Source organism: Paroedura picta, chromosome 9 (genome assembly GCF_049243985.1).
Source record: "Paroedura picta isolate Pp20150507F chromosome 9, Ppicta_v3.0, whole genome shotgun sequence".
Lineage (NCBI taxonomy): Eukaryota > Metazoa > Chordata > Lepidosauria > Squamata > Gekkonidae > Paroedura > Paroedura picta.
The window spans coordinates 47026238-47051590 of NC_135377.1; the positions used below are offsets into that span (position 1 = coordinate 47026238).

The 25353-nt window shown below is 38.8% G+C and overlaps 1 protein-coding gene across 2 annotated transcripts in view; it reads left to right on the forward strand.

Annotated features, from left to right (window-relative positions):
• SMCHD1 (structural maintenance of chromosomes flexible hinge domain containing 1) overlaps positions 1 to 25353 on the forward strand; it is a 90691-nt gene that overhangs the window by 17387 nt on the left and 47951 nt on the right. For both annotated transcript variants that reach the window (XM_077352659.1, XM_077352658.1), the window contains exons 11-25: positions 1789 to 1912; positions 2032 to 2206; positions 2789 to 2986; positions 3177 to 3290; positions 5182 to 5288; positions 5458 to 5540; positions 5648 to 5761; positions 14048 to 14125; positions 14673 to 14792; positions 15370 to 15514; positions 16223 to 16319; positions 16932 to 17004; positions 18025 to 18164; positions 20214 to 20348; positions 22557 to 22784. In XM_077352659.1, coding sequence (XP_077208774.1) covers positions 1789 to 1912; positions 2032 to 2206; positions 2789 to 2986; positions 3177 to 3290; positions 5182 to 5288; positions 5458 to 5540; positions 5648 to 5761; positions 14048 to 14125; positions 14673 to 14792; positions 15370 to 15514; positions 16223 to 16319; positions 16932 to 17004; positions 18025 to 18164; positions 20214 to 20348; positions 22557 to 22784 — 1931 coding nt within the window. The remainder of the gene's footprint in view (positions 1 to 1788; positions 1913 to 2031; positions 2207 to 2788; positions 2987 to 3176; positions 3291 to 5181; positions 5289 to 5457; positions 5541 to 5647; positions 5762 to 14047; positions 14126 to 14672; positions 14793 to 15369; positions 15515 to 16222; positions 16320 to 16931; positions 17005 to 18024; positions 18165 to 20213; positions 20349 to 22556; positions 22785 to 25353) is intronic.

Consider the following 25353-nt stretch of genomic DNA (forward strand, 5'->3'; position numbering starts at 1 on the left):
GGGGAGTTGCACAGTCAGTTACACAGTCAGTTTGCAGTTCTTGTCTGCAAACACTTTTCTCAGTTCCTATTATTCCATGGGGAGGTGCTCCTGCTCTTCCATTGCCTAAGCCTTTCCCTCCATTTGGGATGCTCAGCTTCCAATCAGCTCTGCCCTGATGATTCTGTTTTTCTCCCACTGGGATCTGCACACTGAGTCGAAGAATGACAATGTCCATTTCTTCTAGTCAATATCAGGGTTGTGGCTCTCCGTCTGGCTCAAACCCAGGAATGGGGATACTTAGTGATGGGAACCACAACCCGACTGGATTCTCTCCCCGTGGTCCCCTTGCCAGCACCTTGATTGCCTCACTCTAATCATGCACCTTAATTGCAAGGCAATGGAATTCACTGGCATAGTGAGTCAGGGGCCAGGCTCCCTGCTTGAGATGTTGCAGCCTAGGCTTTGCCCTTCACTACTGAAATGGGTCTTCAAAATACTCTCACAGTGCTTGCATAAATGCATCATTCCCTCAACTCAAGGGCATCCATGTCGAAGTATTCAACTAACCCGTCGGCTGCCTTACCTTCCAATCTCACCCCGACATAGTGGATTTGGCTGGTGTTTGACTCAAAAGGTGCTCCCCCCTCTCACTTGAAGGCAGAGTACCCCAACTTTGCAGAAAAATCCTAAAGCCATACGCACACACACAAATATCCTGGATGGCATATTTCCCAACAAATAAAATAGCATTGTCTATACATATGCAGAAAACCATACCTACTGTGATTCAGGAGAGCTGATGGATGAGTAGCGGGGCCTGGGGTGTTACTGGGCTCACTGAGGTGGGGACACTGGGATTACCCCATTTATTTACTTCATTTAAAATTAGCCTTACCTTTCATTATTTAGCCTATCCATATAAACTGCCATTTCCCCAACACAGGAGCCTAGGCAGATGAAAACAATTGGTGTAATTCAGAAAGAGTACTCTATTAAACAATTGAAATTCATAATAAAAATAAAAATAATACAGATGATTGAGATAGTTAAGTCAGGATTCCAGTCAAGTTCCCCTTTGTTGTTGTTGTTGTTAGGTACGAAGTCGTGTCCGACCCATCGCTACCCCATGGACAATGATCCTCCAAGCCTTCCTGTTTTCTACCATTCCCCGAAGTCCATTTAAGCTTGCACCGACTGCTTCAGTGACTCCATCCAGCCACCTCATTCTTTGTCGTCCCCTTCTCCTTTTGCCCTCAATCACTCCCAGCATTAGGCTCTTCTGCAGGGAGTCCTTCCTTCTCATGAGGTGGCCAAAGTATTTGAGTTTCATCTTCAGGATCTGGCCTTTTAAGGAGCAGTCAGGGCTGATCTCTTCTAGGACTGACCGGTTTGTTCGCCTTGCAGTCCAAGGCTTAAGTTCCTCTTAAGCCTCCTTAAATTAAATTACGTCTTAAAGTCTTGCTGGAAGACCTTGAGGGTAGGTGGCTGCCTCATCCCATCTGAGAAATTGTTTCGTAGCAGTGGGGCAACAACAGGAAAACCTGAAGCTATCACAGACCATATGCTTGAGAGCTAGGAAACTCTTAGAAGTAGCTGCTGTGAAGAGTGCTATAGCTGTATGAGTTTATATCAAGATATTCTGTTGAGTAAACTTCAGTTTTTTAACACTCATCCTGCCCATTGCTCAATCCAGGCAGCAGTTCAGGACTTAAACGATGCAATATGCATGTGTTTGAATATGCAGAGTTTCAGTTTGTTGAATGTATTCTATTTTCAATAATTTTAATCTCACCCTTTTGAATTTAGAATTAAAAGAAGATGATGATGACGATGAAGAAAGTTTTTTAATAGAAAAGGGAGGCAGAGGAAAGAGACCTATTTTTGAATGTTTCTGGAATGGAAGATTAATACCCTACACAACTGTGGAAGAGTAAGATGTGCAGTAGTGGTATTAATCTAATAACTAATGTTTGCTAAGCAATATAATAATTTATGAGGACTAGTACGTATTTCTTTCTTAATTTAAAAATATTGTCTTTCTCTCCGAAGTTTCGAGTGGTGTGCTTTTCCCAAGAAATCACCAGTTGAATGTTACAACAGAATTTCAGGAGTATTATTTACCAATGATAAATTTCAGGTCAGCACAAACAAGCTGACTTTCATGGATTTGGAACTAAAGTTAAAAGATAAGCATACACTTTTTACCAGAGTCGTTAATGGACAGGTAATACTTTTTCAATATTGTTGCTTTACAAAATTATATAAATAGATTTGAAAAAAGTCAAGAATTTTTCTTGCTTTGGTTTTATGAAGCTGTTGGTTTAATTTCTTATTATATGGTAATGGTTGATATGTTCAGTTATGCTATATTCTTTTAATTAAAAAGATTAAGAACTTAATCATAATACACAATTAATGTGTTCAAAATTAATTTCCAACAATAAAATTATTTTTTATTGCCAATGTAGTGTATCCGGAGTATCAGTTTTGGATCTGAGAATTTGGATTAATGAGTAATAGCTAGCCTTTCTTATCTCCCTCACATTGAGACCAAACATTGGCATGCGTTGGAAAATGAAGTGTAAATTGTAATATTTTATTATGACATAGGACTATATAGGGTACTGGTTGATAACTTCAGTTTTAATGCTGACAGTACCTGTTCTTAAATCTGTTATCTGAAATTAAAGGATTTTAAAACATTAAATATCCACTGATTTTAAGGACTTCAAGAAGGATAAGTAAGTATAAAAATAATGTCAGAAATAATATAGATTTTGTAATGCATGTTCAAAACTCATTACAGGAGCAGAGAATGAAAATTGACAAAGAATTTGCATCATGGCTCAGAGAATGCCATGCAAAACATGACAAACAGATAAAATTCACGCTTTTTAAAGAAATAACTACACGCCCTGATAAGTCATCAAAAAGAATGCAGAGTCCTTGGGCAGTATACTCAGCAATAGAATGGGATGGAAAAACATATAAAACTGGGCAGCTGGTAAGTTAACTATTTGAGGATTGTAGACCCTTTAAAATACTTCCTTAAATTACTATATTATTATTATTACTATATTATTTTGTTATATATTTATGTTAATTAAATGTCTATCAAATATTTTCTTAGAATTAAATTTCATATTAATATATTTAAAAGACACAAAACCACTAACATTTTGTTTTTGTTCTAGATAAAAACAATTAAAACAGTTCCAATATTTCATGGAAGTATACTGAATTTTTTTTTATATGGAGATCATGATGGAGATGTGTATGCTACAGGGGGAGAAGTTCAGATAGCTTTGGTAAGTAAATTACTGGTATTTTACATTAATCTAGTGATTGAATGCGATTCATATCATGTAAACATTTCTTGAAATCTTAAAACAGTGGTCCCCAACCTGCGGGCCACGGACCGGTGCCGGGCCGCAAAGGCCATGGCGCCGGGCTGCGGCTCCCTCTCCCCGCCCCCCCCGCAGTAAAAAACTTCCCAGGCCGCAAGCTTGCGGCCCGGGAAGCTTCTTACTGCGGGGAGGGCGGGGAGAGGGAATCAGGGCCGGTGCGGCCCGATTCGCGGGTGCGGCCCGCGGGCGCGGCCGGGCGCGGCTCGTGGGCGTGGCCCGCGCGGTCCCTGCGGGCGCGGCCCAATGCCCTGCCGGTCCCCAGCCTAATAAAGGTTGGGGACCACTGTCTTAAAAGATAACATTCTGAATGCTGGCATAATTGTAAACCGTTGAATACTGATTATATAAATATACTTAAAGATGAACTGTACTTGTAATTTTACTTATTTTATTGATTGGTCTGTTGTTCCAGTTTTTCACTGTAGCCTTGTGCTGGTACTCAGCCTCAACATTGTAATGGGCTAGGATTGAACCTGCTGCTTCTGCTTGACCTTGATGCACTGGATTTTACATTTCCATGTATTCAGAAGCCAGTATGCACAGGCCCTGTATGAAATCCAGGAGTTAAGCATAGTGTGGGAGAAACAAAAGCAATCCTATTCTCTCAATGAATATGGGATTTTAACTTCTGTAAAGGGTAGGATTGCCAAGTTCACCCTAGTCACCAGTTGGAGGTAGGGTGGCCAGTTCCAGGTTGGAAACTCCTGGAGATTTGGGGGTGGAACCTGGAGATGACAGTGGGGTACAATACCACAAAGAATCCACCCTCCAAAACATTCATTTTTGCCAGGGGACTTGATATCTGTAGACTGTAAAAAAAGCTATAATTTTGGGGGGGTCCTCAGGTACCACCTAGATGCTGGCATACCTAGCACAGGGCTATCAAAATGATTATTATATATGATCCAGTTGAAATTGGTTATTTATTCAGAAGAAGAAGAAGAGTTGGTTCTTATATGCTGCTTTTCCCTACCCGAAGGAGGCTCAAAGCGGCTTACAGTCGCCTTCCCATTCCTCTCCCCACAACAGACACCCTGTGGGGTGGGTGAGGCTGAGAGAGCCCTGATATCACTGCTTGGTCAGAACAGTTTTATCAGCACCGTGGCGAGCCCAAGGTCACCAAGCTGGTTGCATGTGGGGGAGCGCAGAATCGAACCTGGCATGCCAGATTAGAAGTCCGCACTCCTAACCGCTACACCAAACTGGCTTAATTTATATATAATTCTGAACAAGACTCCAGAATGCAATTCTTAAGAATAATGGGGATTTTTCTGCAAATCCTGGCCCACCCATAAGTTTGTGGGGAAATGTGATTAAAAAGTAGGGAGGGATTATGAGTTTTTAAACCCCTTAACATTGGAGAGGTGCACATCTATTGAAAAAATGCCAACTGACATGAGATTATAGAATTTCAACTGCGATTTTTGTCAGTCTATTACTGATAAATGGAAGCAGGAAGAAGAGAAGGATGGCAACAAAGCAGTACCAAAATTTGGAACCAGTCACTCCTAGTCAGTTGGGCATCAGAAATGATAGAGAGTTGAACCAGTAGTATATCATCTCTTTTTCAAACCTCCTTGCTGATGATGGGATAGAGGGGACAGCTGGTGTAGCAACAATGACAAGTATAAAGTTTAGAAAAATAAATAAAAATAATTAGGAAGATTGGCACTTTGTCTTATTGCTGGTGGAATTTGGGTTCTTTCACATCTTCTGTAAAATAACACTAATGATTCCATTCTTCCTTGCTTTACTTTTAAAAGGCAGTCTTTAAAACAGTTTAATTTTTCAGGAACCTCGAGCATTGTATGATGAAACAAAGGTTATTCAGATATGCAAACTTGATCGTTCAGTATCGGACAAGGCAGTGAAGAAATACATTGAGGAAGAAATGGCAAAGTAAGATCATGTAGGCTAACTATGAGCTAACAGAAAATCAGAAACCTGTGATGTGCTGTTTATGTTTTCTTAAAATTCTGTTTCCTTGATTTTGAAAGTAAAATGTTAACATTTTAATATTTCATTTGATTCTACTAATGTCATTTACTACCACAACTCTTTATTTTAGGCTTCCTGATAAGTTGTCAGTAACATGGCCTGAAGGAGATGAATTGCTACCAAATGAAACCAGAAATGCAGGAACTACTATCGGTATTCTAATTTTCAAGATAATTGAATATTAATTCCTTATTTGTAATGACTTAGAAGAGCACTTGGATTTCTTTTACATGTATTATTGTGACTTTGCTTTCTTGCAGGTGCATTAAGAATTGAAATATTGAATAAAAAAGGGGAAGCCATGCAAAAGCTTCCTGGTACAAGTCATGGGGGAGCAAAGAAACTTCTTGTGGAACTCAAAGTTATTTTACATTGTAAGAATGAACATTATTTTTACTTTAGAGCATTTTATGACTAAATTTGAATTGAAACTGTTCCTGCCTTCACAGTAACATGATAAGTCCCAAGGGTGGAAAATTTAAGGTCTTGTTTTATTTATTTAGATATATAGATATAGCTATATATACACACTCCCTTATGGCTCAGGGAGTTTAATGTTGCATACATGGAATGTGTGGTGGAAAATAAAAGATTTTTAACTTTAGGTGAAAGTAATTAAAATATTTAAGCTACATGAGCTACCCAGAAAGGGCAGGATATATAAAAATAAAGATTCATTCATTCAATTTATATACTTCCCCTCACTGTAGCATCTCAGGACAGTGTACATGAAATAGTAAAACAAAGTAGATTGAAACATGTGTAACAGTACTAACAGAAAGCATAATGATCATGAACAGTCAACAACAACCACAGTTTAAGAACATTGCACACTGGGTATTTGCAGTAGATCATATCAGAAAGTGGGGGGGGGGGTGACAAGCAGCAGCTTTAGGTTAGGGTGTGTGCAGTTTGAGAGGTTGTTTAGTATGGGACCAGGTTGAGGGAGGCCCCTGTCATCTGTCTCAACCTAAAGCCTGGCGGAAGAGATCCATTTTGCAGGCCCTAAGAACTCTTTGAGTTCTAGCAGGGCCTTGATTTTGTTGGGGAGCTTGTTCCATCAGGTTGGTGCCACAAACTAGAAGGCCCTGGGCTCTGGTTGAGGCCAGGCATACTTCCTTAGGGCCAGGGAATACCAATCTGTTGAAATGGATGGAGTGAGTTCAAGGAATATAATTATGCTGAGAAAACCACAGGGAACCTAATAACATGCATAGCAGAATTCAGAAGTAATGTTAAATTGAGAAAACCAAGTGTGCTATTGGCAAAGCACATAATTGAAAAAATTATGGTTCCTCTGATTTTAACTTTTGGCCTATGCAAATATTAACCTGTCAGAATGAGAAACTGCTATTGAAGAAGAAGCAAACTCGATTATGAGACTTCAGTTTAAGGGGTTAAATTTATCTCTGGATTTGCATCATCATCAGTTTATATAAAATGGAGACTATATCATCTAAGCACTGGTATATGCTAGGGTCTTTCCATCAGCAATTATTACTGATTTTGTACTGTTGTAAAGAAATGTTCTCAAATTGCAATAACAAAAACTGTATATCATTCTGGATCCGTCCATATCATTTCTTGGAAATTAAGTAGTAATTGTGTGCCGTCTTAGTCTAGCCATAGTTTATGTAAAGTGCAATCACCATTACATGACTTCTTCAGTATAACTGTGAGCATACCAAAAAAAAAAAAACAACCCTAGGGTTTTCAAGCTGAAATTTTGAACTTTGTCCAAGATATGATTGCTCTCCAATCAATTCCAAGTTGCTGCTTGTTATGACAGCCATTTCAACTGCAATGCCAGTACTTGTCAGGGGTATGGAACTTCAAGCTGAAATTGAAAATTTGGCCAATAGAGGTGGACAAGCAGAGACCCTGTAAGGAGTTGCTAAGGAGGGGCAATCTCACTTCTCTTTTCCCTCTTGTTTTTCCTATACTTTCTTTCCCCATATCACTGGTAGCCTTCACTCCCACCCACCTGTTTATCTCCTTCTGGTCCCCTCCAGTCTTCCTCTCTCCTTTCCCCTGCTAATCCTTCCCTCAGAAGTAGAGCATTTGCATGGCACATACAGAAGATCCCAGGTTCAATCTTTAGCATCTTCAGTTAAAAGGATTTGAGAATAAGTGATAGAGAAGACCTCTGCCTGAGACCCTGGAGACCTGCTGCCGGTCTGAGTAGATAATACTGGCTTCAATGGATCAAGGCTTTGATTCACTATCAGTACACCTTCCTTTTTCTCTCCTCCACACTACCTACCTGCTTATTCCATTTCCCCTGTAGCAGCTCTCAGTCTCCCTTCTTTTTTTACTTTTGCTCCTCTTCCCTCCAGATTTATTTCCCCTTCCTCCTACTTTTTACCTTTTTTAGTGAGTCAATTCCATGCTGATACTGAGACTTGGTAGCATTGGTTCATTTATTTCATTTATTCATTTAATCAATTTATTTATACGCCACCCTCCTGGCAAGCCAGCTCCGGGCAGTATACAATTCAAACAGCACCTACAATTAGCAGCAACATCCGTTGTTATTTCCAGCACAGTCCCTTTCTGTCATTCTGTTTCCAGATTAAGAGTTTACCATGGAGGGTGTTTTTTTTATAGGGGGGACTCCATTAGATGCAGAGGTAGGCAGAGGAGTCAACCCGGGTTTCAGGTGTTGATGGTGAGGAAGAGGGATAACCATTGAGCCCAGCTGTAGTTCCAAATTCCTTTCTTCCTAGTTGCTGCAGTGGGATCCCTCTTTGAAGGATGTCAGGAACTGTCTAGAGAAGGAGATTTCATTGGAAAAATTGCAACTGGATCGATTCTCATCTGACTGGATCTTCTGATGGATTTTAAAACACTGAACTTTTAATGGACAAGGTTGGCAATTGGCTGGCCCTAGGAGCTCACAGTGTAGTCTTATAAGCTCAAAATAGTATTCTTTTTCTTTTCTATGATTTTAAGATTTATTAACCCTGCAGTGTGGTTTTTAACGTATGTTTTTAAAAAACCTGTGGCTTGTATAAAAATACATCTTATCAGTATATGTCACCCTACAGAAGAATTTTTGATCCACACTCTGAGGCCATTATTCAGAATTAGAAACAATGACTGGGTGAACTCTTGCAAGGACTATGGGTGGGCAAAATCACTATCAAAAGAGTTATTATGAAAGGAAAAATATGATTCATCACTTGGCATCTACTAAAACATTGCTTCTTCCTGTTTTATATGACTCATTCATTGACAGATATTACATTACTGGACAGATATTACATCATATGGTTGTTTCAGAACGTAGCCCGGGCTCCAGATCTCATTGCTGGGTTAGCTTCCCTTTTGTTTGGGAGCAGGCACACTTCAGCTTGCCAACTTTGTTTCTATGCTTATATTCAGTACAGCACTTTGACCAGATAATTGGATCCCCATTAAGCCACCTTCCCAGGGTGCATTTCAGATGGCAAGGAGTTCCATACTCTAGGCTGGTTCTCCAGGGCGCCATCTGGGACCTTGGGTTTTCCATGGTCTGCTGATTGTTTATTTGGATTCTTCCTCATGCCATGCCAATGCTCCATTTAGGAGTTGTAATAAAGCTGTGCCCTTTATTATTCCAAATATCTTGTGTGCTGTCTTTTTCTGCTGGTTATACTCTGCCCTCCTGCTAGGCAATCAGTACAGCACTTTGACCAGATAAAATTTGTTACCAAGTGCAAGTGCAAATTTCTATTCTTGTAGTGTATTAGCCTCTTTGGCTTGCCATACATGGGAGTGTTGGAACTTAGCCCTTTAATTAGGCTGGTGATGTTCCATGCCTCATTTTCATTTGTGGTTTGCTTCTTGCTGGCAGCTGCAGCGGTTTGAAGGGCATTGTTGTTTATGGAACTACAATAAAGGCAATCTAGGTGGGATTGCCTGAAGCATACCAAAAGTTTTTTTTCCTTTGTGAATTAAAGAAGGTATAGAACTGGGCTCAAGTTATTGCCTGGACTATGTGGAAATTACTTCAGAATACCTTCAGGTCAGTTGACAACACTGGGGTATAAGCAAGGAGAAGCCAAGAGATGCAGGTAATAGTGAGAGGAAAACAGTCTGAGACAAAATAGATCTTCTGATGCAAGAACGTCTTTCTGCTTTTCAAGAAGGAGTTGTGCAGAAAAACCAATAAACAAATTGGCTTCTAGTAATAGCTGTTTTCAAAATATCCTTGTCAGGACAGATATCCAAAATTAATATTTAAGATAATATAAAGCAAAAACTCGGGTCATTGCCTGAACACTATTTGAGGCAAGAGAAATCAAAAAGTATCCTATGTGAAAAATATTTATTGCATGGTCTTCACACTGAAAATAAAAATATAAGAGTTGTGCATGAACGTAAATCAGTCAGTCTCCAGTAATCACTGATTTCAAGCGAGTCTTCTTCAGGACTTTACATATAATGTATATAAAACAAAATCATTGTATTGTAATGCCTAAAAATAAAAAATTTACATAGGAAAAAATAACTTGCGATTTTTTCTAATAGAGCGATCTTTAAATTAAAGCACAATCTCTATAAAAATAATTTATAGGTATTAATATTCTTCATATTGTACCACATTAAATGGTTTGTACCCGGTGGAATTAATTAAGAACTACCTTAACTTTAAAGTACTAGAAACAGGCAGAAATGCTAATAATTATAAGAGATTATGCATATATGAAAAAGTGACCTGCAATCTTTAACCGCTCCTAGCGGAGCGGATTAAATAATGCAGTAAGGGCCCCGAGGGTGGGCCCTGTCCGGGATGAGGAAGGGTGTGAAACGCCTGCTGATTGTGTCCTTCGATTGTCAGTCCGGCGGCTCGCAATTGGTCCCTTGCCGCCGGACTGACTAATCGGGAGGCGTGAAGCCGCCAGCGCCTGCTGCCGGTCCCTTGCCCCCGGACTGACTGCCTGCCGCCCCGCCCAAACACAGACCCGCTCGGACTCCTGCCGGACAGGTAGGCCACGCTGCGGGGGGAGGCAGGACTAACAGCTAGTGCCTGCTGTATTTAGAGTACAGCGGGCTTATTTTCTAGTTTATTCATAAAAAGCAAGACAGCTCAAACTAGTTGCTAAGATCAGATGGAAACATTGTGTCAAGATGATGTATATAACATGTGTCTCTGTGTAGTTATAAAGGATCTAAGTTGACCTTTTCATAAGTTTTAACATTAACAGTCTCCAAAATAACAAATCTGAAATCTTCAGTAGTAGGTTCTTCCTGTATATAATGTGTCATTTATAAATACACATGGGAAACTAAATGTGTATTTCTCCCAGATGTAAGCTTCAATTTAGATCTTAAGAGTTTCTTAGATTGCAATAACAAAAACTATATGGAAAGAAGTATATAGGTAAATCAGCTGGCTTCCTCAGGAGGTGGTGAGTTTTCATTCTTTGGAAGTTTTTAAGCAGAGGCTAGATAGTCATCTGACAGAAATGCTGATTTTATGAATTTAGACAGATTATGTGAGTGGGTGGGCAGGAAGAGATGTGCCAGTGTTTCTCTCTTGTGGCCTTTCCTTGTATACCCAGGGAATTGCTAATTGCTGCTGTGGGATGGTAGGTGAATTTCCTCTAGGCCAGGCTGATTCTAGAGATTTGGGGGGTGGGGGGTCATTTGGGCATGAAATTGGGGTAGACCCCACAGTTGTGAGTTCCTGCATTGTGCAGAACTAGATGACCCTGGAGATCCCTTCCAACTTTATGATTCTATGAGACCCATTAAATTATGAATTGAGGAACATTGTTCTAGGTTTAAAGATCGAATTTTAGAGACACCACAGGCTACATATTTCTGGTAAATCTGATCTTTGCTGGAAATGTGATAGGGTAAGAGAGATTTTGAACGTTTATAGTTGAAGTTAGTACAAACATTCTTATGTGTATATAAACCTTTCCCTTGTTGCTCAGAGCAGTTTAGATATAACACAGAAAACAAGAAGATTTTGACATAAATTCCTTCATATTTGTATATATGTAAATAAGGATTTGTTTTTTAAAAAGGACTAGGGTGGATAAAGCAGGACAAACCAAGAAGCAGATTGGTGACAAATAAAGGAGACACCAAATTGGTAGGATTGGCAAATACCCTTGAAGATATAGAGTTTGATGAGATTTGAACATGCTGGAAAAGTAGGCAAATGAGAACAAGATGCAATTCAATAAGAATAAGTGCAAAGTTCTACATCTGGGTCACAAAAATGAGAAACATGCATACTGGATGGGAGATATACTTCTGGTTTACAGTATGTATGAATGAGATCTTGGGGCACTTACAGACTGTAAGCTAAATATGAACAGATAGTGTTATTTAGCAGTAAAGAAGGTAAATGTTGTCTTGGACTGTGTCAACAGAGGCATAACATCAAAATCACAAGATGTCATAGTCCTGCTGTATTCCACTTGGTCAGATCACAACTGGAATATGTATATGGTTATGGAGACCTAACTCCCGTTTCCAGTGTTGAGCTCAACAGGCCTGGCACAGCTTACTGATTGTACAGTCAATCAGCATTGAGTAGCAGCGCTAAGAAAGGAATATATGTCTTAATTGATAAACTTCATAAAATATGAAGATATTTGGGATTCTCCTACCACCTTCTTTTACTTATTGGTATCTCAGTGCTTTTGCTGTTCTTACAGATTTTTTAATGGAAAAATAAATTGATCTGTTTGTATTTGCCCTTGTCATAAACTCACATAATTCAAGTGAATTATTCTGTTGTTCTCATTTCTTCATATGTCCCATTTCTTTTATATGTCTTCCTAGGTAAGGTGGTATGTAAATTAAATAAATAAAAATAAATTATTTATACTTTTATTACCTCTTATTCATATTTTTAGGAATTGTTATATCAAGATTATTGAAACTTTTATATACTAATGGAATGTTTAATCTATGTGTATTTTATAGGTACTATTATGACAAACTAGATTTTGAAAAGTTTGTCTTTAATTGTGAAATTCATACATTTCTTGCATGGAAAAAAATGAGAAAAATCTTCCCTTATATAGGTTCAAAAGAGTATCTTGGAAAGCAAGTCTTTCTGAAAACATATATACAGTATTATCAGAGGATGACAATGGAATAGGACTTAACTACCTCTTCCTGGGGGTTGTAAGTGGTTGCTGAAATATCAAATTTTAACCTTTCTGCAAAAGAAAGAAATCCAAGAGCAAATAAATAGAACACTAGATGACTTTGAGAACTTAATTGATAACATAGATAAAATAGAAGCCAAATTAATTATATGTTATTATTAGAATAATTATATATGTGGGAACTAGAATTAAATACTATGACTAGTGAGAGGGACTGAAATATCATAGGATAATAGAGTTGGAAAGGACCTCCTGGATCATCCAGTCCAGCGGCACCCAACCTTTTTAAGGCTGGGGACCACCTGCGTGGGTGGAGGGAGAGGGTGTCCGGGCGCTGCGCATGTGCGGCACCGCCCCACATGCAGGTTTGTGCCCGCCGGCAGGTTGCAAACACGCGTGGAGGGCTGCTCTGTTCAAACGTGCATGCACGGGTGCTGCCGCGCATGCGCGTTTACACCCGCCGGGGGTGCAAACACGAATGCACAGCAGCTCTGCACATGTGCGTTTGCACCCCACCGGCATGCTGGCGGCCACACCTGCCTCTTCCTCCCCCCCCCCCCCACAGCGAGAAGCTCGCTAGGCCGCTAGTGAAGCGGCCACTTTGGCATCCGCTTCATTCATGGCCCGGTGAGCTTTTCACTGCAGGGGGGAAGAGGCAGGTGTGGCCGCCGGTGGCCCAGTGCCAAGGATTTCGTGACCCGGTACCAGGCCACGGCCCGGGGGTTGACCCCCAATCTAGTCCAACACCCTGCACTATGCAGGACACTCACAACCCTATCGCTCATCCACTGTAACCTGCTACCCCCTTGAACCTTAACATAGTCTCTCTGTCAAATGGCTATCCTGCCTCTGTTTTAAAATTTCCAACTAAACTTTATTACATGAGAAAATGTGGAAACAAAAAATATTGGAGAGGCTGTGAAAAATGTGGGATCATTTATTCATATGTGGTGGGAATGTTCAATTAATAATGGAATATTGGCAAAAAAATGATAGAAATGAGTGAAATTATAAAAGAAACATTAGAATCCTCAATTAGTTCAATGAGTTCTCCTGAATATATTTTTGAATGAAAATGATCAATGTAAGCATAAAACATTGGTAAACTTCTTATTATAACAGCCCAAAGAATAATTGATAGAATTGGTTAAATGCAGGAAATATTAGATAAATAGCAAAATAAAATAAGGCAATTTATTATTTTGAAAAGGTTAGCCTAATAACATTAAGGTATTTTGGGAGGGGGGGGAATGAAGATTTCAATAATGTTTGTATCAATTTGGTAATTTACTTAAAGAAGTTTCCAGAATGTAACATAAGTAAAATAATGTAGTAGGAAATGTGAGATAATGTGCAATGAATTTGAATGGTAAGAAATGATGTCTTTTTAGGAATGTAATGAATGAGATTTCAGATACTTGTAACCTATTCGGTATGTTCCTTTTGCTGTATTGTCAAATAAAAATACTTTAAAAAATGATAAGAACTATAGCAAGAAAAATTAAGTCTGACTCTAATAATTTTATATCTTTTCTCCTTTTTAAGCTTCTGATGGAGATAAGGAAATAATTTCTCATATCAGTCAGCATGGGGGTAAATGGCCTTACTGGTTCAAAAAAATGGGTGAGTGCATATCTTTATCTATTGTTCCTCTGTATATTTGTGAAACAGCCTCCGGAATGGAATGTGTCCGGCTCTCAAGTTGGAAAAGGGCCAATCAGGGTGCAGCCAGCCCTGCCCCTACAGCTCCCACCCACCCTCCCTGGATGCTAGCCACATTCCTCTCAGACACGCCAGAGACAGAGAGAGACACACAGAGCCCTGCCAGACTGAACACTCATTCCCTCCTATCACTCCTGCTGCGAGGGAGGCAGAGAGAGACACAGAGAGAGCTGCCCCAATCTGCATGCCAGACCTCCTTCCCTCCTACAAACCAGCCCTAATTATCTGCTATGCCTTCTGCTGCAAGACACACCAAGACACGCTGCGAGAGGGAGAGAGAGAGACACACACACAGAGATCTGCATCTCCGATTGTCCCCTCGGTCCTAGTGCCTATTACATTCCTGCTTGCAATGGGCTTTCTTGCTAGTATATTATATATATATCCTACAATTGATGAATGTTTAGATTATTTTATTGTTTAAATCTTATTTCCTGATTATGTGCAGAAACTATTAATAAACTTGGAAGCTACTCACTGAAACTACAAGTTGTGTTGAATGAAAGTAATGCAGACACTTATGCTGAAAGGCCTCTTCCATCTAAAATATTTAAATTTGACATAATAGGTAAGTATATTAGTGTTGCTTGGTTAAAAGTGCACTCAGTGCATGTTATCCACCCACATACAACATCTGGGCATGGAACTGGAGTCACAGTGTGCGGGATGGTAATTGTGAATTTTGCTCATTCTACAGGGGTTTGGATTAGATGACCCTAGAGGTCCCAACCAACTCTATGATTCTGTGTTTTTTGTGGTGGAATTAATAGGCTGTTTTAATTGAAATTGCAATTAGAAGCATTACTGAAGTATCAACAATGGAAATTAGTCAGAACATATAGACATTGCCTCTACAGTTTGTAAATTGTGTTCTTTACAATCTTTGAGAGGGTTTTCTTTGTAATCAATGTGACATTGCTGAGGAATTTATCCATTTAGACAGAGTGCTAAATAATTTAACACTGAGAATGGGCTCCAATGTTGCCCACTGAATTTTCTTCTCCCCTTTCACGTATGAATTCCCTGCATTGCCCTGATCCATGGTTCAGTTTTCAGAAATATGTGACTGAAGTTAAGAGAGTTTCACTGTGAAAATGCTGTTCATATTCAATATATGAATGAATACTTGTTTCTCTCCACCTCAGCTGGAAAGCCTCAGAAGTTTTCCATAGGTCTGTTGGATCCTCCATTTTGTATTGGTATTCCTTTCAATATTCCGTTAATCATACAAGATGAATTTGGTCATGATGCTTCTTTGACAGATGATATCATACCACAACTTGAGGCAAGGTAATGGTTTCATAACTTCATTCTTGCAATGCTGCTTAAAATATTTGTTTAACAGACTCTAGAGAATCTTTAACTCAGAATTCCTGTCTAACAGTGACTCACATTCTAAAACCAGGGATAGCAGTGAAGTCTTTCCCAGGATAGATTCTCCAGTAAATCACATTTTCTGCAGTCTTTGACACAATTGTTAAAACAATGCCATTAATAGAACCATTAATAGTACAGAAATAGTAAACAAATCCTTATTTGCTTATAGCCTGAGGGGGAAGAAAAACACAGTTTTGCCCTGTAGGGGTAAAAGCAGGTCATAGGTGGAATGTTTCATAAATTAACAGAAGAGCAAAGGGTTAAAGGACATATTCTCTCTCTCTCTCTCTCTCTCTCTCTCTCTCTCTCTCTCTCTCTCTCCACCCCCCCCCCCCATTTTCTCCTTGGAAAAGCATCCCTACAACTATATTTGAAAGAGAGACCCTATTTAACCAATTCATTATTTATTAAATCTTTCACTGTGGTCTTGCTAATTATATTATGTTGTTTGCTATAGTTCTGTAGGTTTGCTGTAGTTCTTAAATGATGTTTACTTTGTGTATATTTGCTATAGTTTTGTATGTTTGTTATAGTTCTTAAATGATGTTTAATTTTTGTATATTTGCTATAGTTTTTATGTTTGCTATAGTTCTTAAATGATGTTTAATTTTTGTATTGTAGTGGTTTAACATTAAAGTATGAAGAAATTGATAGAGAAGCAAACTATGTTATAAAAGGTGTTTCTGCTAAAGGTCTTGTGAACAGCTACCTGGGCAAGGTAAGCTGAATGACTTCTAATATTGTAGTACTGTTTTGCTATAACTAGTGAATAATTGTACACATTTTTGGTCTTTATTTCTGGTTATTTGTTTATGCCAGTTGACTCCGAGTATTTTTGTAGTTTTGAATCATTAGTATATCTAATCTGATAGGGTTTCTGTACAGAGGTAGAAAGCTTAGTGTAAAACCTCATGTAAAGCAGTGGTCTTAGACTGGAGCAGCTCTGCAAGGGACTGCACTTTTAAGTGAAGATGAAGGCAATGGCAGTATGTGTATAAAGCTAAAACTTAATTAAATGTTACATATGAAGTTAGTCCATCAGGGAATGGAGAGTTCTGAGATTTGCTATTTTCTGGTTTTAACTGGAAATATTTGTAACTCTTATTGTAGCTCTCCAAGGTGTCAGGTAGAGGACTTCACATCACCTACTGCCTGGTCCTTTTAATGAGAGGTGCCAGAGATTGAACCTGAGACCTCGTTCATGCAAAGTCATAACTCCTCCATTAACCTCCCAGGGGAACTCTTCAGTTATTATTTTTAAGAGTAACTATGTAAATCAAGAAAAGCAAATGCAATGAACATTAATATTTAAATTGACCTTTTTTAATAGAACTTTACTCTGAAAGTTATTCTTCCTGGTTTGAAAGAAGAATCACAGCTTTTGAAAATTAAACTACTCCCAGGTAAGTGAAGTATTTGGTAATCTTTGCACATGTTTGCAGAAAGATATTCATAAATCTTATATGCTAGCAATTTTAAAAATAAAAAGATTGAAAATAGATCTCTGTCTCTCATTTTCATTTGGAATGATTAAGAAAATTTGGTTTTGATGGCTGTTTTATCTGTTGGATGGAGTTAATTTCCTCTAGCCCATTCTCTAAAATAGAAGTTCACAATACTGCATCCAAAACAACTGAGATGAAACGGGGGTTACAAAAGCTATCTGCTTTGCTATTCACTTTAGCAACTGAACTGTTTACTCGATAGCGAAACGCAAGAGATTCAGAGTGTGAAAATGAAGAGATATCATCATAGAATCAATTTATATGAAGACGATGTGGTCATATTTCTAACTGACCCACCTGAATCTGAAAAACAATGAAAACAAATATTTGCTGAGTATGGTCACTATTAATCAACAGAATAAATTATACAGAAACTGTCTAAGAACAGGAAAATATTAAATACATAGGCGTTAATATCTCTACAGATAAAAATCTCTTTAAAAATAATTTTACTTCATTAATTTCAGAAAATAAGGCAAAAATATATATCTGGTCAAAATTTAATTTTTCTGGCTGAAACGTAGTGCTTTCGAGAACAATACAGTGTTTCAGTGCCATTAATTATCAGTTTAGTTGTTTGGAAACAACATTAATTATCAGTTTAGTTGTTTGGAAACAAATTATGTACATTAAATGGACACGAAACATCTTTGTCTTGTTATGTTTATTTTATAGCAATTTTAAAACATTGTTATGTATCCAACCATCTGTAGACTTCAGAGTGGGATTTTTTTCACTTTGCCCTCCTGTGGCAACCCTCTCAAATTTTGTTTCTGAGGAGTCAACAAATGTCCAGGGAATTGTGTGGCTGGATACAAGCCACTTAGTTATGTCAGTTGACTTTTGAAAGGTTTGCTGATAAGTTGCATTTTAAAATTCCATAAGTAGGCAGTAAACTTTTGTTTGTAAACTCAACAGGCCCTCCTCGAAGGCTAAATGTCAAACCAGAGTCCAACATCTTGAAAATAGAAAATGGAACAGCATTCCCTTTTCAGATTGAAGTGCTAGATGAAGTAGGAAACATAACAACACAACCAAAACTAATTGTTCGTTGCGAGGTACATCAATTGCATAAATGTCTGTTTTTTAAAGTCTCATTTGGCACGTAACCTTATGTTACTTAAAGTGATAGTACAGTAAATTCTTATACATCTTGCCATTTCCAGTAAAAAGTAAATTATGACCCAAGAGGCCTTTTTGAACCCTATATTCCAGCTGCAAATAACCACCACTATTGCTATCTCACAACTAACAGAATATTAGGCAGAAATGCATTAGGAACAATTCCCAACAGGACCCAGGAGGTCAGCCTGTTTCACAATAGCTTCTGCTGGGGAGCAATCAGCTGCATATGAATTTTAATATGAAGTTGGTTACAATTTATGTAGAAGAAGAGGAATAAGCAAACGCTTCGCTGGTTGTCAGTGCCACAAACTAGTATTTAGAAAGCTTTACTATCCAGCCTTAATTAAAGAACAAAGGGAATCCTACACAAGTTACCAATAAAGACGACAAAACGTTGTGTATCTCTAGCCCATGAAAAGAGGATGATATGATAGTAAGGGTTATTCCTTACATTTGTCCCACAGACTCTTCTTTAGGTCTAGGGGAAGGAATGCCCCCCTTGGGCAGACCAGTTATACTATGGAAAGTCCCAGTCCATCATTCAAAACGTTGATTGAAGATACTGAATAGATGGTTAGATGGGCCAAATTGACATAATCTATTGCAGCTGTGATAAGACCAAGTGAAGGGAATTGACACCTCATGACAAAACTGCAGAACCAAGTGTTTTTTACAATTTTCCTATACTTATGTTACTCACAGGCTTAGGAGAAATCTTATTTAAATGTAAAAGTCTCCCTGTCCTCATAAAGACCTTATGTGAAAGATGCTACTGTCTTTTGTATATAAAGAAGTTCCCTGTCTTTTTATAATGCTTTTTATTTAGTGTTTTTATATATCAATAATTTTTTAAGGACCAACCAAAACGGTTTCTAGATATACTCCGTTTTCACAATTTTTCTTCAGTGGTTGATTCCTAAATACAAAATGTATAAATTAATAAAATTAAATTTAAGTTTTAACAATGCAGTAAAGAATTACTCCCACACACCTCCATAACCAGTTTGTAGTATCACACCTTACCTTATACTCTTATCAAGCAATTTTTATATATATAGGCCACCGGCTCTGTAAAGTATTGTGGGGAATATCAGTCAAAAAACATTCCCAATAGTTTAGGGCTACTATCCAGGTATAAATACAAAATCTTAACAGGCCCCACAGCAACATTCTTAAAGGTACACTACTCTTTTACAGAAACACTACTAGTATCCAAAAGTACTCCAAAATCAAAACTTACAGAAAGCAATACATTTCTAAAGAAGTATTCAGTCCTCTAGGGCTAAGTGTATCAAGAGATAAAGAAACATTCACGTCTTAAAAGTCTGTTCATGTCTATTTTATTGTGTCCCTGATGATGGAGTTGTTCAAGTCCAAAAAATTGCAGGCTTTCTGACGCATGTCCCATTTCTTCAAAGTGGCTGACCATAGGTGCATCCATGAGGTGATTTCTTAGTCTACTCAAGTGCTCCTGGATTCGTATCCTCAGGGGGCGAGAGCTGATTCCAATATACAATCTGGAGCAAGGGCATCTTATAGCATATACTACATTCTTACTCAAACAGTTAATATATTGATTCATTTTAACAGAAAAACCATTTTCTGATTGTTCAAATTCTTTAATTTGTAGTAAGTACTTGCAGCATATACATGAGCCCCACCCATAGTTTCCAACCGGTAAAGTGGTTTCACCTGCCTCCTTATTCTGTTCCCTCTTTGTTACCAACTCTCCAATGTTATGACTTCTCCTCCTTGCTAATCTAAAGCCATTTTCACAACCTGGAATGTCACTAATCAAATGTCAATGTTTCTGCAATATTTTGTTGATATCTGAGGCAAAATATGTTTTGAACCTTTCTTCCTTTCTCGTATTTTATTTAGTGTTTGACTGCTTCTAACCTGTATGCTTCATGCATAAGCTGTGGCTTGTGACCACCTTAAGTAGGCATGTTATTAATTGCTGGATTGCATGATTATATTAGTTTTCAGGTGCTCCAGACCTTCCTATATATACTGTGGATTGCAGCAATGCTGGATTGAATATCTTAACTGGACCAGTTCTGCGTGTACAAAATATAAAGAAAGATCAGACACTTACAGCAAAGATTGAAATACCTGTGAGTGAAACCATTTTTTTTTCAGAATCATAGTACTATTACTGTTTTTTCTCTTTTTAAATTGTCTTAGTTTTTAATTGCTTGCATTTTAATTTTGGTCTGAATGATTGTAAATAAATATTGATTGATTGAGAATCATTTTTAAAATTACAATAGAACAAGTTTCTGGCTGTTGTAGGTTTTCCAGGCTGTGTGGCTACGGTCTGGTAGTTTTAGTCCCTGATGTTTCACTAGTAACTGTGTCTGGTATCTACAGAGGTAGGACACATCAAGATTGGAATCTCTGTGCCAAAGTGTGTGAACAGTTGCTGAACATTTTATTTACTTCTTTAAGGGAGGGGGTAACATCACTGTCATGAACCAAGGCTACTCTCTCGTAGGAGACAAGACAGCTGAGACATTCTTCATAGAAAAGAGTTCAAAGTTGTTTATGATGTCCAAGAGGGTACATCTGGAAGCATCATGATAGAAGTCTATTGCTAAGAATGACTAACTTGAACAGTCTTAAGGTACATATAGACACACACACCCTCCCATTTTCCAGCCATTTGCTATTCCCATAGCAGAAGGGCTTTTATCTTCAAAGGACAGCTAGAACAAAGTGAAATCTACATTTATATACCTAATGGCCAAAAGACAGCCAGAACTACTCACTAAAGCCATAACATGCAGAATAGGAGATAGTACATGAAGGACACTTTCTACTTCCTAGGAAGAGACTATTGTGTGCTGAGAGCCAGATGAAGCAAAGGGAGGAAGGGGAAACAGGAAAACATTAGAGCCCGATAGCTCCTAGGACTTTAGTTTGCTTTTCACCTGAATCTATAACATCTAGTACAGAGCTGCATGACAATCACATTCCTACAGACCATGACCACACAGCCCAGAATACACACAACAACCAATTGACTCCAGCTGTGAAACCTTTGACAATTTATTTGATTTATATGTTGCTCATACATTTATAGTCCTGTGCTATTCAACAGTACTTTTTGTTTACTCCTGTATCTATGGTTTGTTTATATATTTAAAGATTTTTTTCTTTTTCTGAAATTGAAGTGAAACTGTCTAGTGTTTGAATCACGCTTACTAAAGTATAGGAAAAAAGTAGGGAGCCATCCAAAAGACAAAAGTGTGGCCTGAGAGCAAGTAGCTGATGGAGACTTCAAGTTTAAAGTGACAGTTTTATGTTTCTGTATTCTGCTCTATCTTGGTGAATGTGCAGAACATCTCCAAGCTGACTGAGGAGCAGATTCGAAATTTTTAAAGTGAGCTGATCATAGGCTGAAGAAGTATGCATGTACATGAAAGCATATATATCTTAAATAAAACTTAATAGGATTTAAAGGCGCCACTGTACTCAAGCTTTGTTCTGCTGCTTCATCCCTACCTCGATCACAGGCTGTCAGACTGCAACTGTGTTATGTCTGTGGCTGCTGTCGAGAGTAAAGAGAAAGGGATGGAGTAGTATAAAAGCAGGATAGAGGTTAACTCCTTTCTGGGATCTAGTAGCTTACGAACCATGCCACCATTGTAAACACCTCATTTCCCATGGTAAAAACAAGGGCCATAAATCATCATTTTACCACATTATTAACCACCAAAGGAATTCATTTTTATCATCTGAGGGATGTTAAGGCAGCAAACATTATACAGTCATCTTGTATAGACTGTGGGTGACATTCATATCTCAATTTCATTATTTTTTTGTGTTGAGACAGAAGCCACACACACACACACACAGGTTGGCAGATACTATGTCAAAATTGTTGTACAATGTTTTGAGAGATTAGAGCTGAAATTGAGTAATCACTATCAAATGGAAACCTGAGTAGTGCCAATAATAAAAACAGGCAATCATAAAAGCAGATAGCCAACTAGGCTTCTTGCAGATATGGTAGAGGGCTCTACATACTTAAACGACTTCACATGTATGCAGAAAAATATGGTATCATACATTAGCTGGATTAAAAAATTGCCTAATGGTGACTGAGCATGAAGTTTAAGACTACTTGAAGAAAAAATGGTGGTAGTCAGCTTATTATCCCACTGAGTCTATAAAATCCCGGAGAAGGAGATTTTAGAGAAGGGTTGCTAGATTCTCTTCTTGCCTCTCACAGTTCTGGGCAGGTCCCAGTTTGTATAAGTATATCTCCCAGTTATCAGACATCCTATTATTTTATTAACTTTCCCCTTGTTTATCATTAGAGTTGCAAAGATGTGCCACCAGTGGAAAAGACTATTAAATTGCGTCCCAGCAGTCGTGTTGCAAAACTACAAGTTTTTAGTATGGAAGGGGAAAAAGCTACTCAGGTCAAGCACCAGGATGAAATTAGCTGGGTTGCAGGTGACGTGATGCAAAATCTTGTCTTCCAAATGTATGATGAGATTGAAAAAGAAATCATAATAACACCAGCTTTGGCTGAAAAAATTAAGGTAGGTATTTTTCAGGTAATACAGGGTAAAGGTTACTTTTCAGAAATGATGAACAGCACTTAGAATTCTGAATTATTTTTTAATTTTATTTCCATGGACAACCAAAAGTCCTGTAAGTCCATAGTAAAGGCATAGAGGCCAAAACCTCCCTCTGCTGCAACCTTGCAGCAGTTATATTAATACATATAATGCTTCTGAGTATAGCAATTAATTCAGCCATCATTGCTTATATTCATGGTTGGGCATGTATTCCATGAATTTTTCTAATTATACTGTAAAATAATCTTAGATAATGTCTATCACTGCAATGACCTGCAAAAGTATACACACACACACAGACACACACACACACACACACACACACACCCTTGGTGTTTGTCTTGTTTTGTCACACTATAGTCTGGAATCAAATTGGGTTTGGGGGTTAAGCACCCTTTGATTCTTGCAACATGCCTACCACTTTGAAGTGCAAAATATTTTTATTGTGACACAAAAAGTACTCAAGATAAAGAAAGCACAAATTATGACTGTGCGAAAGTATTTGTCCCCCAGTTAGTGAGATACAGGTGAGATACAAAGTTGTGGAGAGGTATAGATCAGAGATGGGTTATAAATAAATATCCCAAATTTTGAATATCCCATGGAGCACCATTAAATCCATTATAACAAAATAGCAAGAATGACTAGCCTGTCATGAGAAGGCCACCCTCCCAAACTCACTGACTGGGCAATGAGGGCATAAATTAGAGATGCAAAAAAGACACTAAGGATAACACTGAAGGAGCTGCAAAAATCATCAGCAGAGATGGAGTATCTCTCCAGAGGACCACTTTAAACCATATAATCCTCAGAGAGGGGCTTTATAGGATGATGGCCAGAAAAAAGCTATTGCTTAAAGAAATCAATAATACGTTTGGAGTTTGCACAACTACATGTGGTGGATTCTCTAAACCCATGAAAGAAGGTAATGAGTCACAAATTGAACTTTTTAGCCAGCATGGGAAACTCCATGTATGGGGCAAACCCAACACTTCCCATCACATCAAGAACATTCCCATAGTGAAACATGGTGGCAGCCTCATATTGCAGGGATGTTTTTCATCAGCCAGGACAGGAGAACAGGTCAGGTTTGAAGGAAAGATAGATGGTGCCAAATACAGGGCAATTCTTGAGGAAAACCTTTTCAAGTCTACCAGAGATTGATTTGTTTGTTTGGCTTATAGGGAGGGCAGTGTTGATGTTTTTGTGTGTGCTGAATTGGACTCAACCATACGCCTGGTGGAAGAGCACCATTTTCAGGCCCTTGAGAACCCTGACAATTCCAAAAGACCCTAACTCTGCTGGCTGTTTCCAGGGCCAAGAAGGCCTTGGCACTGGTTGAGGTTAAGCACACTTCTTTGGGGCCAAGGACCATGAGCAAATTTGTTGATCATAGGGCTCTTCAGAGGACATTTTCAGAGAGGTGATTCCACAGGTATGCAGAGTCTAGACCACATATGGCCTTAAAGGTTAAAACCCACACCTTGAACTTGATCTGGAATTCAACTGGTAGCCAGTGTAGTTGATGGAGAGCAGGCTCTCCACTCCTGACCCCTCCTGTCCATCACAAATCTACTATACCTGAAGAACATTTTCACCCTTCCACCACCAAATTTTACCTCCTTCCTTCACAGCAGTCAGCAATTATTCTAATGGTAGACAGTAGAAAGTATACAAATTATACAAAGTCCCCTCCCCACTTCAACCACCTCCAACCAACTTCCACCTGTGTCTTCAGAAGCTAATTTTCTGATCTTCCTCCAGTTAGGGGAACTCTAAGGAATAGCCTCCACATCCATAAGTAGATTACTGGTGGTAGAATGTAGCAGCAAGGTTCTTCTTATTTCAGGGAGAGATTATGCCAGGAGTCAGCCCATGGAGGCTGGTGATGAGGAAGAGGAGCCTCAGCCAAGCACCATCCAAGAAGTGAGTCACAGGGGAATGGCAAATCTCTCAAGCAATAGCAGCAGAGACAGGACCTAAGTCTCAGGCAATGAAGTGTCTGGCTGGCTACTCAGTACCCTCAAGGACTGGAAGACATACTTGAGTCTTTACAGGATGAGGACTGAAAGGCCTATATTCCATGTGTGATTCCTCATGCTCTGGCCATGCCTATTTGAGGCTGAGGCACTGAGTGCTCAGTCTAGGTTCAATATATGAGCCTGTTACCTAGGCTGCCCCACATGATCTCCTGCCTGTTCCTGAGCTGGATGGTCCTACAACTTTGTTTGATTTCTGTCTGCTTTGACCCTTGGACAGCCTGTGTGTGTTCCATCTTCTGACTGAAGCTGGTAATATTACTTCACTGTACTCTTGGCCACCAGCCAGCACTGATAGCAGCACAGCTGGGAACTCTACCAGCTCCAAGGCCAGTACAAGGCCAAGCCCAGCCAGTGTCTCTTGGACAACACGGGAGATCACCTGCATTTCAGGCCAGCAGGGAATGGGCCATCACATATTAAATTGTAGCCAGTTATTTACTTGTAGCATAAAAGTTCAGGTCTTTCTCCAAATATCCATAGGCTAGGAT